Below are 19,020 nucleotides of genomic sequence, written 5' to 3'. Positions count from 1 at the left end.
TCTCAAACAATCCACTTTAATTCCAGGTTGTGAGGCAACAAAACATGAAAAATGTCAAGGGGGTTGAATACTTTCGCAGGCCACCGTAGTCAATTCCTTCTGAACAGATAAACATCTAAAACAATGCCGTACCACGGGCCTTGAGGGCCATCGTTCAGGAGGGTCACACAGGTAATGATCAAAATTTGTGTTAAAACGAAGTTTGGGCTTTCATTAGCCATTAGCAGCAAGCAAGCCATTTGCCCTATTGCTTCTTCCTCAGTTTTTCCTTCCACCTAACTTTCCCGTTTCTGAGAAAAATTCTTGGTTTTCATTAGTTACAAACTCTTCTAAATAAAAAAAATGCTTAAAACAGATCTCCATGATCAATGTTTGACTTTTTGGCTGAATAATAACAGAAAAATCAGATTTTTTTCCCCCCTAATATAATTTTACCAGTATAGACAGAAAATAAAATTTGGCGAGCATGTATACAATATAAGGGACTGTGGGATCTTTAAATCCCCGAAGAATGGTGAAATAAACAGCCAAAACATGACTCCCTTAGCTTCTTTTTTTTTTAATATGTTGTATATATAGATGGCTCATCCATACACCAACCAAAAGCTTGAGACCTTCACGATAAGTTGAATTGTACATGCTTCGATGACGTATCCAACAGCACGTCCAGTGCTGACAAACACTTGTCCTGTAGCCATACTGAACACCAAAAAGCCTCCTCCTCCTCCTCCTGAAATTCATCTGTGCAACTGATTCACTCAAACCAGATGCATTGTTAATCAGCTGTTAATACATGCAAAGTAACAAAGTTACAGCCTGTTTTTTTTTTCTCCCCCCATTTTTTTAAATAGTCTTGAATTAAAAAAAAAAAAAATTTGCAGTCTGATACAGAAGGCTAGAAGACCTGAACAATATGAAAGTGCTAGTTATTAATTTACAGAGATCAGGCATCACATAGCGCTATGAATTATCCAATATGCTACATATGAATACAGCTGTTGATACCTTAAAAAAAAAAAAAAAAAGAAAAAAGAAAAAAAAAATTCTCTGGTCATTTCCCCCCCTCCAAGGCTACTTGGAAAAAAAAATATCTCCAGCCTTGGCTTATATGTACATAAACCTGTTTGTTTATGCAGAGTTACGGCGATTTCACCACTACCAGAGGTATAATCTTACCACAGCCACGACAGTGATAATGAAATATTTCGTCCCATTATCAATTATGTCAGGTAACCCCCCCCCCCCCTCCCTATTTTTTGTCTCAGGGGGGAAGAAAATACGAAGGAGACGCCCGTCTCAGGGCTCCAGGTGACAGCATTGTTCAGAGCTTCTTCTCTTGCATCGCACTCAAGTTCTTGGTTTGGTTTCCTGAGCCATCGGTTGCATTTTAGTTGCTCCCCCCCCCCCTCCTCCCCTCCTCCTCCTCACACATCTTCTGGTGCTATTTCCCCATCAGGCAGGTTGAAGAATGACTCAGAAGAACCAGTTCTGGAACTACTATTTAAGGGAACAACACAAGCGTTTTTTTTTTGTTTTTCGTCTTGTTTTTTCACTTCACTACAATCAGTCACAGAGTAATAAAAAAAAAAAAAAAGAAAGGAAAAAAAAAAAAAAAAAAAAAGTAGATGACTCAATTCATTCCTGGAGCCGTGCCTCCGAAGTTGAAAGTAGATGGCACCACCGGCGCTGTGAACTTGTACCCGCCGTGCTTCTCGATCATTTTGGACTCTGGAATAAGAAGAGAAGCAACAGGGGGTTTGAAATCAAAAGGTGCTCCATTTTTTTTTTTTTTTTTAGTTTACCCCAACTTTAATGTTCCGATGTAAAAGTTTCATCTACCAGACAACTTCAGAAGAGATCATTTTGGAAAACCTATGAGAGCAATGTTAAGATTAGAAACCTGCATTTTGCTTTGGACTGCTCTCTACCGCCCCCTTCAGCTCAGAACACGTTTTGTGCTGCTGCTCGTCATCAGGTCCAAAAACAAAATAAAAATATTTTAAACAAATATGCAAATTCAGAAAAAATGTTTATAATAAAAACATAAGTTCAAGGGCTCAAATTTTCAGACTTTTTTTGCGTTTTTACAGCAGTTTAAATATACGTTTGGCGAGTTGAGGCGAGAAAAAAATAAAAATAAATAAAAACCTTCGTTTGGGATAGATTATATCCACAAATCTTGAATCACATTAAAGATGGCGCATGATTAAACAGTGTGGTAACAGGATATTTCACATCCTCTTGACATCCAGGCTAACTTTGATCAGCTTTAAAGTCTGACTCAGGGACCTGGCAATTACAGATCAGTTCATGATCCAACATACCTTTAGTTTTCTGTGAAAACCACGTAAGCCATTAGAAGAGCAGATTGTAATAAAGGCCAAAAAAATGAAATGAGAAATAAGCAGTTAAATTGTTCTTTTTGGAAATGATTGTGCTTCTATATGTGGTCAATGATAAAAAAACTCAAATTTGATGTATACTAGAGTATAAAGCCCCTTTCAGATGTTCTGATTTTATCTTTTAGGTAAAGGAATATGGACCAGACTGCTAGGGAGGTGCTATAAAGTCAAACACACACACATTCACACACACACACACATGCATATTAGGTTTAGTGCCTTGCCCAGGAGAACAGCGACATGTGAAAGGAAAAAGCTGGAATAGAACCACTAACTGATTGTCCCACATGTATCCAGATTTAAATTCAACATTTTCCCCGCTGTGTAGAAACCCTTCAACTTAAAAAAACAAAAATACTGATCACTTTATTGCTTAGCAGCAGGTTTCTCTATAGTCGACCTTAGATTTATTCTTGCCCCGCCCGTCATAGGAAATAAACATTACACGCATGTTTATCCGAAAAGTTGTAATCATCGGCACTCTTTAACGTAGGGAAAAAAAGAAAAAAAAAACCCAAACAGCAAAAGCAGCCATGTGTAAAGTGCTTTATTTTCAGGCTCAGGCCCAGCGTTGGAGTTTACTTCGTCTTAGCTGGCGCTCACCGTGTGCCGCCCGCCTCTGGTCTGCAAGCGTGCCGATCTCCAGAAGCTGCTTGCGCTGCTCCTCGTCGAGGCTGTGCGTTAGTGCCTGGTACCACGCCGGGTCGCGGGTCTGGATATCTGCGGCGGGAGTGAGGAGACGGTAGATGAGTGAGCCGTTCATTCTAACAACACCAACCAGCAGCAGCAGCAGCTTTCCCTCCACAGGTGGAGCTCTTACTCTGTAGTATGGCTTTAAAGATCTGATACTCGTCCACTAGGTTATCCTCGTCGTCTACTGCTGTAGTGTAGCCCTCGAGCGCCGTCTCCTCGGCGTCGTCGTCCTCCCAGTCTTCGTCGTCTCCGTCCTCCCCTGCGTGCTTGGCCAGCATCTCCAGGTACTCCTGGCCCTCCTCGTCGATGTCGTCCTCGTCGCTTCCCAGCTCCGCTGCACCGGGGAACAAGCAAAGCCGCGCATCAGTCGCTTTACCCCGGAGAAAGGAAAGCCGGCGGCGCCAAAAAAAATAAAAATAAAAAAGGCTCACCGTTGTCATCCTCTTCCTCTCCGTCTTCGCCGTCGTCTTCGTCATTCTCGTGCTCTGCTCGGCAGGCGTACGCCCTCTTCAGGCCGCTGAAGAGGAGGATGGCCGCGGGGAGAATCTGCCCGCCCACCTGGTTGACCGCCAGAGGCCTGTTAGCGAGGTCGATGAGCGCGCACAGCCCCAGGATGCACATCTTCCTGTCGTGGAGGCTGTTAAAAGAAAACGGGGGAAACGATCAGAGCCGCCGCCGCCGCGTCGCAAACGTTAAAAAGCTCCGGTCTCAAAAATCAAATCAGCGCCGCACCCTAGGAAGCAGTCGACGTCTTTGAGCCACTGAGTGATGAAGTGGTTGGTGATGGGCTCGGTGCTGTTGGGGAAGCGCAGGTTCTCTAGCGTGTTGAGGAGGAGAGGGGGGCTGTAATAGAGGGCGGCGATGGCCACCTGCAGGCACATGGTCCTCAGCTCGCTGGTCTTTACCTCCCGCGTCAGGCGCTCCAACGCCGTGCCGACGAACAGGGGCACGACCTGCACGCAGGAAGGCGCCGCGTTTAAAACTAAATAATGCAACTAGAAATGCAACTAAAAAGGGGGGGGGGGTGATTGGGGGGCTGACCTGATCGATGCCGCGGCCTTTGCACTGCAGGATGATCACCTCCAGCAGCTTGGCGGCGTGGCACTCTGGATCCTCGCCTGGATCGCCGGTCAGGACCTGCACAATGACACGTGTGTGTGTGTGTGTGGGCATCCACAGAGGCAGCCTCTTCTAAGCAACAGCCTTTTATCAACTTTATCTTTGCAAAGCATCGCCCGGGTTGAGGTAATTGGTATAAAATCAACTCAGGTTGGGTACGGTGTAGGGCTGAACAATTAATCGCATTTTCAATATAATCGCGATTTAAAAAAAACGCAATTTCCAAATCGCAGAGTCTGCAATTTTTGGCTATGTAACAATTAGGGAATTAGACACGTCCATTAGGTGTCAGTAAAATGTTTGAAGTGGGTTTGCCTCCACATGGAAGGGAAGACAGTTGCAGTAGTGAGATAATCTATTTTTTTTTTTTACTTGTTTTAGAGTTTGTATAATCATACATAGCATTAAGTACAGGTCAATCAGTTTAATACATAAACTTGCTTGTTGGTTGGACTTTATGTTCAACAAGGATTGATGTCCAAATCAACTAAAAGCTGTTCTCTTGAACAATATTCTGATCAATAGAAACATTAAAAGTTCTTGTTTTAAATAGTCCTTGTTTACAAACATCTTTATTTATAGAACATTTTTGTTGCTTGTGGTTAATGCAGAGAAAAGTCAAAATTGCAATGTTGGTTGAAATATATTGTAGGCAGAACGCAATCATTTCTGCTCTGAGTTTAGATGCTGTGGGTCTTTTTAGCAACTAATCCACATGGCGAGGAAACAAATTGATTTGTTGTTTGTGTATATTTTAAAAGACATGATAAATTAAACTGGGGAAAAAACAAAAAACAACGCATTAAATCGCAATATTAAGAAAAAAAAAAAAAAAAATCGCAATTAGATTATATTCCAAAATCGTTCAGCCCTAGTACTGTGCGAATTTAATTTTCACGTCTTTTAAACTAAAAGCGATCTGTGACTCTTCTGCTTCATGTACGCTACCGACTCCCATTTGAAAAAAAAGGACAATTTGATGAGAATCACTGTTGCTGCCAATCTTAAACTCAAACAGACTAGATAACAGCCTCCCCTCTCAGGGGTCACCACAGGGACTCATCTGTCTCCATCTAACCTCATCTCCTGCATCTTCTTCTCTCACATTCACTGCCTTCTTGTCCTCTTGCTCCATCCAGAAATCTTCTCTCTGATCTTCTTCTATGCCTGCTGTCTGGCAGTTCCAGCCTCAACTTCTTTCTACCAATATACTCACTATCCCTCCTCTATACAAGTCCAAACCTCCTCAGTCCGGCCTCTCTGGCTTCATCTCCAAAACATCCAACATGAGCTGTCCCTCCGATGTACTCATTCCTGATCCTCTTCATCCTCATCACTTCCAAGGAGAACCTCAGCATCTTCATCTCTTTCTCAAGATCTGTCTCTTCTTCATTGCCACTATCTCTAAACAATACAACATCGCTGGTCTCACCACCGTCTTACACGTATTTCCTTTTATTCTCACTGATACTCTTATCACACAACACACCTGACACTTTTCTCCAATTCAAGAGTTCTCCTCTATTCCACTGGCGGTTGTTCTGGACATCATAATCCATGGAGGTTCCAGCAAACAAGAAGGGGCTCAGAGCCAATCCTTGATGCAGTCCCACTTCCACCTTGGACTCATCCGTCACACCTTCAGCACACCTCACCGCTGTCTTCCAGCTCTCATGCTCCAACGTACTTCCTGACAACACCACAGCAGCCCAAGTCTCCCTGCCCAGTAATCTGAGAGCACCTCCTCATCACCCAGAGCCCGTCTCAGCTCCTCCTAGAAACAACTTCCTCTTCATCCCCATCAGTCACTCTACACACCAGCATCCTGTGTTGTCTGGCAACACACTCACCTTCCACTACATTGCAGTCAATGAGCTCCTTAAGGTTACATTGCACAAGCATCCCTGGCTTTTCTGAAAGAAAGTATTCACTACAGCCATTTCCGTCCTCCTGCATTCCTGTTCTTGATACCAGACCTGCCCATCACCTCGGTTTCCTGCACCGATCACCGCTCTCTCACCTCCTGTGGACCAATAACCACCAACACCGAACATCACGCCTTCAGCTTCCAGCTCCAGACTCGTCACCCTGACACTCAACCTCCAGAATGTTCCTGATAAAAATCCCCCTTTAAGATAACTCCTAAACTATTTCTCCTCCCATCCAGACCACGGTGGAGCAGCTTGAACCCTGCTAGGCTTCTAGCCTTACTACCTTTCCTATTGGTCCCCTGAACACACAAGTCTGCCACATTTCTAGCTTTTCCTGTCACAGTCCCACCATTCAGAGTCCCTTCTCTCTGCCTATAGACACATCTTCCTCCTCCTCTTCTTCTTCTTTAGTGACCAATAGTCCAATTTAGTACCCTGTTGGTCACCAGCACCAGTGGTAGTTGTTAACCCGGGTCTTTACCAATCCGGTATGAAGATCACCTTCTTGCCTCACCGGACCAAATAAGACACCGTGTCGCCCGTGAGGCTACATTAAGCATTTTTCTAATGTCGTTTTTATAAATGCTACTTTTTTTTGACAGGTTTAGCCAACATCTGAAGAAGCAGCACCGTTTACCTTTTTGCACATGCTATAGATGATCTCCAGATATTTGGTGTCCGACAGGAGGGTGTCTGTATCCACTGTGACGTAGTTGTGAAGGAGAGGCATCATATCTAAAAACAAACAAAAATACGGTCACTACCGCGAATGGGTTTGGTGCGTTTAGGAGTCTTGAACTGATTTCCCTTCAGGGCCTAACCTGTAAAGTAATCGAAGCCGTCTTGCTGGAAGACTTCGTACACGAGAGGAAGAAGCTGCCACATCTGTGGCGACACTTGCTGGCAGGTCAGGGTGTGCGCCAGGGACAGGATCTCCTCGTAAAACTCTGAGAACACAACAGAAGTTCGGGGTCACTGGATATAAACCACACCTGCTTACAGTCATCAGGGTTTTTTGTTTTTTTTAAAGCCGGCAGAGCAGGAGAGCGACATGCAGGTGGAATGTAAAGATTCAGGGCGGACCACTTCAGCTTACCCAACACGTGCTGCTGCAGGACGGTGCCAATGACCTGCAGACAGATGCCCTCCAGCTGCTGGGTGATCTGCAATGCCACAAGGTAAAAAAAATAAAAATAAAATTAAATAAAAAAAAAGAGAATAAGGACCTGGTCTGTGCACAGTTTAACACACAAGCTCAAAATTAAACCTGTCTTCATGTACTTCATGTGATCATTTCTGAGCAGACATGCTAGCCTTTTAGTGGAAGGTTGAGTGGAGGGAGGGAAGAACAAAGGTTCAATAACCATAATCTGCAGCCAGGAGCAGATTATGAAGCAAAACTTTTCTTTTTTTTAAAAACCAGATTGGGGGAGAACGTGTCGACACCATGCATGCAGCTGTAGCCCCAGTCCCAGGTCCATCTGTGTACGGCGGTTCTTGAAGCACCGAATCCCACCTTTCAAAGCTGCATTTATTCCTGTCGCTTTTTGCTGCCAACTTCTTTGTTTTCCATCAAACTTTCCATTCCCAGAGCAACTCAGATGTTTGATTTTTTTCCATTTAGCTGCAAGCCATAACCAGCCCAATTCTATCAAATAAACACATCGCTCTGCGCGATGAACCCGAGTAACAAGTTTACTTTTTAAGATGAAATTACTGAAACGAATCAACTTTTCCATCATATTCTGATTTATTTAAAATGTAAAAAAATACGTATAACCAATAAATAAAAGCAACACGCTAACGGACAGCCAAACTAGAAGCAGCGAAGTTGAACTTCATCCACACCGGTTAAAACGCAGCGAACCACTCGATCCGACACGTTTCCAGGTACGGAGGCCATTATGCAATCAAAAATCGGATGGTCAAGCCGTTTGCAGCACAAGCACCACTAGTGCATCAGCAGACATGGTGGCAGCGTGCCCCGGCACTATTTCTGGCGTCTGCCTCAGCCTGTGAGTCATTCTGAACACGGCGAGAGCAGAGCCTGTTCCCAGGAGTTGGTGGGCGGCGCAACTGTGTTGGCAGGAACCGCCGCAGCAGACCGGAGCCCGTTTCCCCTCGTCAGGCGGCACCGAGCCGAGCCCAGCGCTCAGAGCGAGCGCCGTGCGTGGGTCCGCGGCGATGCTGCTCACCTCTTTGTGGTCCTCCACCACGCTTAGCAACGTGTCGATGGTGTTGAGGATGCCCATGGCCGTCACCGCTTTATCGTCGCCTCCCTCCTCATCGGGGCCCGTCTGAATCACCTGGTTGAACGTCATCGCCTGCCAAAAAGGGGCCCCCGACGTTTAGATCACATAAACGATCGCACGTTTTCTCTTTATGTGCTGAACCGATTCTTTTTTCCAGATTAAAGCCGCTCACCAAGTGCTGCGTCATCTCCACGGCGATGGGCGTGACCTCCTCGCTGTACTCGCAGATCATCTTTTGGATGACGTTGGTGAGGTCGTCGTTCTCCGTTTCCCTGACGATGTGCAGGAGAGCCTGCATCACCGGCCGAATGTAGGGAGCTATGTACTCTTTGGCTGAGGGAATAAGCAAAAAGAAGACGGCGTGAATCAGATGCAGCGACGCGGCGACGCCCCCCCCCCAGCAGCCAGACCGCAGCCTCACCTTTCTCCTGGTTGCTGATGAGAACCTGCAGCGCGATGGCCGCCTCCACCTTTACGGGCATCTCGTTGTCGTTGATGAGGCAGTTCCGGGTCAGCTCCAGGGCCGTCTGCAGGTTCTGGTCGCTTTTGAACTTCACCTCGCAGAAGTAGTGCAGCACCCAGCAGGCCTGTTTAGGAAAACGGACATTACGGTAAATGCAGTGCGAGCGGCTGAAAGCGGAGCTGCAAACGAAGGGAGGTGTTGAAAAAGCCGCACTCACCCTGGCTCTCATGTAGCCCAGTTCGTTGCGGAAAAGGGGGAAGACGTGATTCTGCAGCATGAACTCCATCTGGTCTTTGTAGATCTTTTTCTGTGCAAGGAGGAAGACATAATGATCAACTTGCACTTTTTTTTTTCATTGAAACCCCAAAAGAAATGCATCCGAGCACAAACTGAATGCAAAGTAAACGCTAATGGCACAATTACAGTATGCTCGACCAGGGGCTGCTACCTTTACTTTTTTTTTTTCTTCTTTTTTTCTTTTCTTTTCTCGTTTCTTATGAATGAAAATGATTTAAGATCAAAATATGGCAGGACCATGAATACTTTTGGCCAGACGGACAAAGCGTACTGAGTTTGATTTAGAATCCAGCATGCTGACTGTGTCGGTAGGCTTGTGGATAAACCTTTTCTGCCTTTTCTGTGTTTTAAGGTAACATTTACAGTGATTTGATCCCTTAAATATGTGTTAAATGTTGTAGTAACTAACATTGCGAAGTGCAGTAGTCTTTTCTGCCAAGTGTGACGGCAGTAAAGGCTGCTACCTTTAGTGCCGTCACACAAAGCCGTCTTCCACGGCGCAACTCTTCTGGGATTTTTATTAGCCTTCTGAAGGCAGACTGGATTTCATTTCAGCAAATCCAGAGAAAGTAACGTTATTTCTGCCAGCTTCTAGGCAGGCAGAGGGGAACGGCGACATCTGCGGTCGCCGTGTCGGGTCTTTGACGTGCTCCATGTTCTAGGATGGAGAAGACGTCACTGTGTCTTCTACCACAGAAGGTAGATTGTCCCGTCTTGAATACCACATTCAGCCGCTAGCCGCCATGTTGGTAGGTAGAGTCGCTTTAGATCCGATCTGTGCCACTTCCATATACGGTACCAATTTGGATAAATTTTTATCCGTCCTTCACGTCACTCTCCTGTCTCTAACAACACATCAACACAGCAGCAGCCAGCGCTCCATAGAAAACCATCGTTAATAGCTGTGCTGCTTTCTTCTCACCTTATGTCGTTGTGCTATGATGTGGTCTTAATATTGTCGGCTCACAGCGGCTTTCTAATGATAACAAGGAGAGATGCCGGCTGGTGTCCGCTGGGTTTTCCCCCTTATGAGGGTTTATTTTTAACAAAACTTTATTGAACACTTCTAGAAACAATTGCATACATCTGCTGCTGTGTGACGTCTCCTTTTGTCGTGTTTTGTGGTCTTTTCACTACATCCCAAAAAGAGTCGAGTGCTGTGTCGCGATGGGGAATCACCTCATTCCCAACCGCAGTGATTTTCTGGACTTGTTGTTCACTTGCAGATTGGTCAAAAAAAATAAAAAATAAATAAAATCTTTATACTTTATTTTTGTTCATCTGGAATCCATAATGATCCTTATTGCCTAGCGAGACCTGTGCTCGCCTTCAGCTGTTTCAGACACGTGAGAACTACATTTACCCATCATGCCACACAGCTAGTTGTCCCAGAAAAACTGGATTCCTGGTCTTTGTTAAGCATTGTTGTGTTATTATTTACACTTTCAGGAACTTTATAAACAGGTGCAGAAAAGTACTGAGATTAAGAGCAATGCATCTTTTGCCAAATGCTCATTACCATTATTGGCACACAAAAAAAATCCAAGTTTTCAAGACACAAACAGCGTGTTTGTGTTCAGAGGCTCTACTCTTATTAATACTTTCAGGAACGAAGCTCATTAAATAGAAACTTTGGTGAATTATAAGATTTCAAACCAGAATAACCTGTTTGTTAATTCAAGTTCTAAAAAGGGAGAGACTTCCAGCGGGGAGAAAAAGAATATACGCCGTAGAAGATGTCCTGCAAAGACAGCTTACCTTCAGCAGGATTTCAGCCAGGGAGCCAATCATATGAAGGGCGCCGTCCTTTTTCCTGGGGTCAGAACTGGGATCGGTGAGAATCTGGTAGCAGAAGCCCATCGTCTTCTGCAGGACCTACACAGAGCAGCAACAGGCATTTATTTAACTCAGAGCACCAATTATAAGACAACCTGGGTGTCGCTAATTTACTTATTCAACGCACCTCTTTCCTCTTGTTGCAGGCGGTGAAAAGCAGCGTCTGGGCGGCTGTGGTCGGCGAGATGAAGTCCTCGAACACGTCTAATAGGAGACGGCACATGTGAGAGAAATTGTTAGTCACCGCGTTAGCGCCGAGGCCGCGTTGCGTATTACAGAGAGCTCCTCACCGAACTTCATGCGGATGTACTCGTACGGATCCTCCTGCCAGAGCTCCTCGTCGGAATCTGTGTAACACATGAGGGGGAAAACCACATCCTGAATGATGCCCTGAAAAGCAAGAGCAACAGTCAGAGATTTAGCACAGCGCAGAACAGAGACAAGCTGACTTCTAGCCATCGCCTAATTGGTGACGCGAATTATAGAACAGAATCGGCGAAGGATCGCAATTTCACGCCTCATTTTATCGTGAAACATGTTCCGACGACGTATTTGGCCACACCTGATCTAAGCTCTGGTGAGCAGGAAACTAAAGCTCAGGCAGAGCGGTGGGGACATTGTGATGATGGAAAAGACCGTAGGGAGGAAAATCAGAGTCAATTGCGATATGGGGGTCACTGCGACGGCATGTTTTCCTAAAATCCTGCAGCCTAAGTGTAGGAGAGAGGCTGAGATGAGGCGTTTGGGTACCTGGATGTGTGGTTTGAGGCTTTTCCAGGTCAGAGCGTGGGCGATTCCCTGGTTGACATAGTTCAGCGTCTGTTGGAGAACTCTGGGAGCCACATATTGCTTTTCCTTGTACTGGTATAAGACTTTAAGCAGCACCTGTAATAAAAAAAAAATAAAAATAGTTCGCACCAGGCTCCCATACAGTCGTTTACTCAGGCTAGCTGCCAATTTTCTACCTGCTGGGCGGCCACGGCGTATTCCTTCAGGAACAGTTCGGCAAACTCCACGTACTCTTTGGTCGTGTTACCAGGACTGCCGTACCTGCAGGCAAGGTTTGGTGAATCATTTCTGGATTCCTCCAGAAAGCGGGTTGAGGAAACGGCTGAAAGGATTTTTTTTTTTTACCTCTCGAATAGGCGAGCCAAGATGTGAAGGGCCCACTTCTTACATTTCCACCAAGGCAGCTCAGGTCGCTCATCTTCATCGATCTGCATCGTCTCCTGCACAGAGGACATTAGCGCAGCGTGTTCTTATGCAGGATTTCTTTTTTTCTTAAATGGTCTATTAAAGCAGACGCGCTCATTTTTTTGCCTTCTTACCGGAGGCACGTCTCGGTCCACCACTGTCTTCAGGATCTCCATCCACTCTGTCAGAATCTGTCTGTTGATGAGCTCCAGAGGGAGGTTATACTGGAGGAGGAGGGGGACACAACAGAGCCATTTAAGAATATAAATAAAAAGTTTTGAACCAAAAACTGACTTCCAGGTCAGCGCCCATGTCAACTCAGACCCAGCTGTACCTGAAAGAGGGCGTAGAGAATTTTGAAGATCTGTTTCTGTATGAGGACCGACTCGTTTGAGTGGTCCGGGAGCAGCTGGATGAAGCGGTCCTTCAGCATGGGCATGAAGATGTGCATGGCTGCCACCAGAGGCTGCCTCTCCTCTGGCTTCTTGTATCTGAGCCAAGACATGAGGGACGGCTTTAAATTCTGCAAAAAAAAAACAAAAAACAAACAAGGCGTGCACCCGGACGGAGACTCACTCGTAGTTTTTGGTGAGCTGGTACAGGCAGAGCAGGATGCCCAGCCAGGCGGAGCTGTTGTCGGACTGCAGGTAGAAGCCGATCTTGTCCACGATGCTCGTCCACTTCCCGGGGTAGTCGTGCTTGATGATGTGGTGAATGCACGTCGTCAGCTGGACTCTGGTGGGGCAGAGGCAGGAAGCGACAGAGCATGAGGCGCCAACGAGAAATTTTTTTTTTTTAAATAAATGGCAAAAATCCGAGCTCTTCCGTCTTAACGGAGCTGGCAGCATCCGCGGTTACCTGATGCGCTCGGGGGACTGGATGATTGCCTCTACTATGCCGTCTCGAATGAACTGCCTGTCTTCCTCTGGGATGTTGTTGACGTGCGGCTCTGTGCCAGCAACCTCGCCGTCGCTCCAGTGCTGGATGATCTTGTTCTTAAGGTAAATCACACCTACAGAGACACAGAGAGAGAGAGAGAGAGGGGGCACCAAAGGTCAGGCTTCCAAATAAAAGAGATCGTAAAAACCACCAGAGTCTTCTTCACTCTGGGTTTTTAATTTTAGGCAAGTCGCACAGATTCTCCCCTCAGCAGCCGAGTGGTTTTAAATGTGACACCGATGTGAGCTGGGCTGTGACACACGGGGAGAGGCATTTGACAAAGCAGGGTTGAGAGAGCGCACGCGTCAGAGTGCTGACACCAATGTCTCCACCGCTGGTGATCATAATCCAGCCCATCGAGGCTGACAAAGCAGAAAAACAGCCAGCCCCCCCCCCACGACTCACCTCCGACCGATACGGCACAAAGAATCTGCCACTCAATTAGTCACCAATGAGATGTTTTAACATGAGAGTAAGAGAAAAGAGACGTCCAGCGAGCTTCAGCTTTCGTAGTTTTAATATAAAGCAGGATCCCCTCTGGATGTAATGTTTTTACTATTATTATGATTATTCCAATTAGGGCTGAACAATTAATCGCATTTTCAATATAATCGTGATTTAAAATAACGCAATTTCCAAATCGCAGAGGTCTGCAATTTTTGGCTATGTAACAATTAGGTAATTAGACACGTCCATTAGGTGTCTGTAAATGTTTTAAGTGGGTTTGCCTCCACATGGAAGGGAAGACAGTCGCAGCGGTGAGATAATCTAATTTTATTACTTGTTTTAGAGTTTGTATATTCATACAAAGCATTAAGTACTGGTCAATCAGTTTAATACATAGACTTGCTTGTTGGTTGGACTTTGCACTTTATGTTCAACAAGGATTGATGTCCAATTAAATTAAAAGCTGTTCTCTTGAATAATATTCTGATCAATAGAAACATTAAAAGTTAATATTTAAAATAGTCCTTGTTTACAAACATCTTTATTTAGAGGCCATTTTTGTTGCTTGTGGTTAATGCAGAGAAAAGTCAAAATTGCAATTTTGGTTGAAATATATCGTAGGCAGAACACAATCATTTCTGCTCTGAGTTTAGATGCTGTGGGTGTTTTAGCAACTAATCCACATGGCGAGGAAACAAATTGATTTGTTGTTTGTATATAAATTAAACTGGGGGAAAAAATAAAAAAAATTGCATTAAATCACAATATTAGAAAAAAAAAAAAAATCGCAATTAGATTATTTTACAAAATCGTTCAGCCCTAATTCCAATAGTTAGCGTACAGCCTGGAGACGCTGCTCCTCTGTGCCGTCGCCTTTCCTCCACATGGGTAACCTGCCACATCTGAGCGTTTCCATATTAGAGTGCCGATTTAAAGGGTCAGCTATGAACGGAAGTAGTTTAGACTGCAAACTTTAGACATACGTTCTCCTCTGTGCTCTGCTGCGTGTTATTAGAGAATATTAACTTAGCACGGCTTGTGTACACGACGTCAGGACGGCCCTTTAACCGCAATAGAACAGGCGTGACTCGTATATCAATGCAAATATACCCTAATTTAATCTATAGAGAACTCCGTGTTCAGATAATAAATATTTATACGGTCGGATGTGTTCAATTTATTCAAATATGTAGGATAATGTGTTAAAGTTGAAGCAAAAGTAAAGTTTTAAAATGGTTCTGATCGACACATAAAAACCTGCTGTGTGCCCTGCTGGTGGGCAGGCGCTCCAGAGTATAGCCGTTTCATTCAGTTATTTCCAAACAGGTTTATGAAATCTAATCACAGCATGCAGGCTTTTGTTTTGTCCACAACAGAAAGGCAGAGTACGGCCCCACCTGCTTGCCGGACTGGCAGATCCAGCTGATCGGACATGGTGATGCGCAGCAGAGTGGACATGAAGTTCACCTGGGTGTGAGCCTGGAAATGTGACAGAAAGAAACCCAGCATATATTTATTAGAAAACAGCCATAAAAGATGCATGCAATCTTAAAAAAATAAAAATAAATCATAAAACCTTTAGTCATACAGCTGTGATTCACACCTGTTCCTATTTTCCCCCAAAGCAATATATGTGAACTGAAGGCATTTGGATGCTTACACTAGCAAACACTGTTACTGAGCAACTGAGAACAAAAACAACATACAGCCAGTTATCTGAGCTAAATAAATAAATAATAATTAGTAAAAGTTTAAATATGCCGTTTTTAATTTTTTAAACAAAATCAACAAATTAGTAAAAAATAAAAAGCCACTTATTATTTCACAAAAGAGCAACAGATGCTCTGTTTTAGAGAAGAGTTGAAGCCTGTGTGCAACAGAATGACTAAGTACTCACAAATACAGAGGCACGCAGTGCTCTCTGCAACAAATCTATCTTTATAAGCATCAGGAAATTATTTCAGTCTCTACAGCTTCCCTAAGTCCATCTTTTTTTTGGGCTTTTATAGACCAAATCCTAAATCTTTTCACTTTTTTTTTTTACATATTTGATTTCTGGAGCTGATCTTATAGCCCAGAGTCTAGCTTTGAGACCCACGAACTAAATGCAGCGTAAATCATTGACTTAATTACAACTTTCATTAAGAAAAAGAAAATGGTGACGGTATATGCACGGACATATGTTCCACACATTTCCCCTGATCTCTGCAGACATTTTATTCAAAACATAATACAAACTCGCTGAGCCGGAAGCCAAAAGTATTCTCTCAGCTGTGCTATTCAAGTGAGCCATCACCATCAATGCATATGTGGGTGTAAGAAAGAAAAAAAAAAAAAAAAAAAAAACATGCCCTGAGCACTGCCAAAAATATACTTGGGATGTTTGACTAACTAGAGCAAAACACAATGAACATTTGGCTTCATTTTAATTATTGTTTTGAAGGGCATCATAAATCTGCGCTGTGGTACACACGAGCAGCTGAAGCGTCACCACCAATACAGAAAATATGAAAGGACTTTTTAAATCAAAGTCAAAAACACTTTGATTTACACTGTTTTTTTTTTTTTTTTAGAGGTCAAGCCTAAAATAGAACCTGATTCTATTCTCCAAGGTGGGGTGTTTTAAACATTGTCTGAGGTCAGAGTGGAGTCAAAGCAACAACTTAAAAAAAAATTTGACTGGGGAAACTATAATAAACAATAAATCTATTGATATATTGATATTTAATGTGACAAAGAAAAGAAAAAAGGTACTTCAGACTTAAAATTACATAGGAGACACGAGAGATAACAATAACCTAAGTTCTAGTTGTTTACATAGAATTTTTTTAGTCCATTGCACATGTTTCAAATAATATGTCCAGCTTTTAATAGCATCAAACAGATCAATCTGCCATTGGAGCTGTTAATATAAATAAAATATTTGATGACACCTTTTCCATGCGCCTCTTGGGATTTTTGGATTATTCCTGTTGTGGCACCATCCATTTATTTGCCATTTGGGTATTTGGCTCTTTTACTCTGGAATGTTCCCCCCTTAATGACTAAATATGCAATTATTATTATTAAAACTCACTAAGCCCCACAGGCTGGGATGGGCGTTGGTATTATCTGCCTCGGCTGATAACGCCAGAAAACTTTCACTCCAAGTTGTAGTTCGTTTTCCCCGCATCCTTCGCAGACAGCTTTATAAAAACCTGTATTTCTAGGCGTTTAAAGCATTTAACAGCCAGCTGAGGGTCTGACAAGGAAAAAGCTAAGTTGGTGAACTTTAACTCCGAACTGCCGTGTATGCGTTTCATGTGACAAGCAGCTGCATATTCGCCACTAGCGTGATGAGAGAAACTAAACTGCGCAACAGCTTCATTCTGGACAACGGCGTTTTTATTTTTGATCTTGAGCAACATTGTGTTCAGCTGCGAGCACATCACAGTGACACGTGAGCAGCAGAAGCGGCTATGTAGCCGATGCTAGCCGAACAGCTACCCTCCCTGCTGTTGATACCCCCGGCTGGGAATTGTCCGAAGATTCTCAATACTTTTAGTCGATAACAAATTACCCAAAATGTGTAATTTGAGCTCACTGGGTTGGTCTAAACCGGTTTTAGCTGTATTAAAGCAGAGCGCGGCTCTATAATTTGCCCGTACACCATACCAGAACTGGTTAGCTTGTTTAGCATTAGCAACACAGCTGGCTTCAGATGAAGCTAGTAGCGGTTACTGTCATCGCCATTAAAAAAAAAAAAAAAAAACGCTCCTCGTTTTGTGCGTGTAGTAACAAACAAACAAACATATCCAACTGTGGTAATGTATAGTAGATTAGACAACGGAGATTCCGCGCTTGATTGTCCCAAGCTAACGACAGCAGAGCCCGGTGGCCGTGATCGCTGCATCTTCATGTTTGTGGACGGCCGAGGCCCGAGCTTCAGAGCCGCGCCACAAACTGACATCACCGCGAACAGCTAACCTCAACTTTTTACCTCGTGCAGCTGTCGCTCCGCGGCTTCCCGCAGGTTGGGGTCCATCGTGCCCCGAAGGGCCTCGACCAAAGACTCGGGATCCATTGCGAAAACTCTGTTTGCGGCTCGGATTTTAATTTTTCAGAGGTCTATCAGTTCCCAGTCACTGCGCACATGGACGCACGGCTCTCCGGTTACCCGGCGCGAAAGGAAGCAGTGAATGAAGTACCCGGATAGATCAGCGCCAAATTTGTGCAACACGAACATCCGGCTGCAGCTGCACCACGTGGGAGTTGTAGTTCAGATTGGAAATCGGCTAAATTACATAATATTAATATTAATAATAATAATATACTGGATATATCTGATAATATTCAGAAACATTTACTGCTAATATTCTGTGTACTACAACCAAAGATCATATGAGACATTTTCAATTCTTGAAATTTGCCTTTTGACGAGCCATAAAACTGACAACACAATTAAATGAAAGCATAACAAGTTGGCTGGTTTCCTTTTAAATACACAGAATTATTATTATTATTATTGTTGTCTTTAGACAGCACATTTAATGGTTGTCAGGAACCTCACTAAAGAGTCTGAGGACCTACACGCCTAGTTTCAGAGTTAGTTTTTAATTAGCAAGTTACTCCATACGACAAGAAATTTTACTTTGCTACCACTTGTTCTTTTAAGTTTCTACGGCATGCAAAATATGTAAACATAAATATATTTTTTGCAAATATGAATATATACATATAAACAAAAGTAGATGCCTCTGTGGCGGCTGGTTTTTGCAAATAGTGCCCTGTAGTCCTGATCCAAACGTCCTATCTATCTATCTATCTATCTATCTATCTATCTATCTATCTATCTATCTATCTATCTATCTATCTATCTATCTATCTATCTATCTATCTATCTATCTATCTATCTATCTATCTATCTATCTATCTATCTATCTATCTATCTATCTATCTATCTATCTATCTATCTATCTATCTATCTATCTATCTATCTATCTATCTATCTATCTATCTATCTATCTATCTATCTATCTATCTATCTATATATATATACATGTATATCTATCTATATATACATCTATCTATCTATCTATCTATCTATCTATCTATCTATCTATCTATCTATCTATCTATCTATCTATCTATCTATCTATCTATCTATCTATCTAGATAGATCTATCTATCTATCTATCTATCTAGATAGATAGATAGATAGATAGATAGATAGATAGATAGATAGATAGATAGATAGATAGATAGATAGATAGATAGATAGATAGATAGATAGATAGATAGATAGATATGTGTGTGTGTGTGTGTGTGTGTGTGTGTGTGTGTGTGTGTGTGTGTGTGTGTGTATGGATTTAATATTATCCGTTCTAGGTTTTTTTATTGGAAGCCACTGCTTTTACTTACAAAAATTTTCCAATATTATCTTCAATATATGGATAATGTTGGAGTAA

At 43.3% G+C, this 19,020-nt stretch overlaps 1 protein-coding gene across 1 annotated transcript; it reads right to left on the bottom strand.

Annotated features, from left to right (window-relative positions):
• On the bottom strand, positions 1-17,756 carry ipo7 (importin 7). The gene is made up of 25 exons (XM_036130734.1): positions 17,553-17,756; positions 14,971-15,052; positions 13,046-13,199; positions 12,764-12,922; positions 12,522-12,678; positions 12,322-12,411; positions 12,128-12,222; positions 11,959-12,043; positions 11,744-11,878; positions 11,284-11,383; positions 11,121-11,197; positions 10,916-11,032; positions 9,078-9,167; positions 8,819-8,984; positions 8,570-8,730; positions 8,341-8,469; positions 7,242-7,308; positions 6,967-7,092; positions 6,783-6,880; positions 4,137-4,232; positions 3,828-4,048; positions 3,527-3,732; positions 3,223-3,429; positions 3,006-3,122; positions 1-1,728 (listed from the first exon to the last, which is right to left on the bottom strand). Exons 1-25 carry the CDS (start codon positions 17,634-17,636, stop codon positions 1,631-1,633), a joined length of 3,117 nt encoding a protein of 1,038 aa, XP_035986627.1. The 5' UTR covers positions 17,637-17,756; the 3' UTR covers positions 1-1,630.
• Positions 17,757-19,020: the final 1,264 nt, after the last annotated feature.

This window comes from Fundulus heteroclitus, unplaced genomic scaffold (genome assembly GCF_011125445.2).
Source record: "Fundulus heteroclitus isolate FHET01 unplaced genomic scaffold, MU-UCD_Fhet_4.1 scaffold_38, whole genome shotgun sequence".
NCBI classification, from domain to species: Eukaryota; Metazoa; Chordata; class Actinopteri; order Cyprinodontiformes; family Fundulidae; genus Fundulus; species Fundulus heteroclitus.
This window is presented reverse-complemented; position numbering and strand designations above follow the sequence as displayed.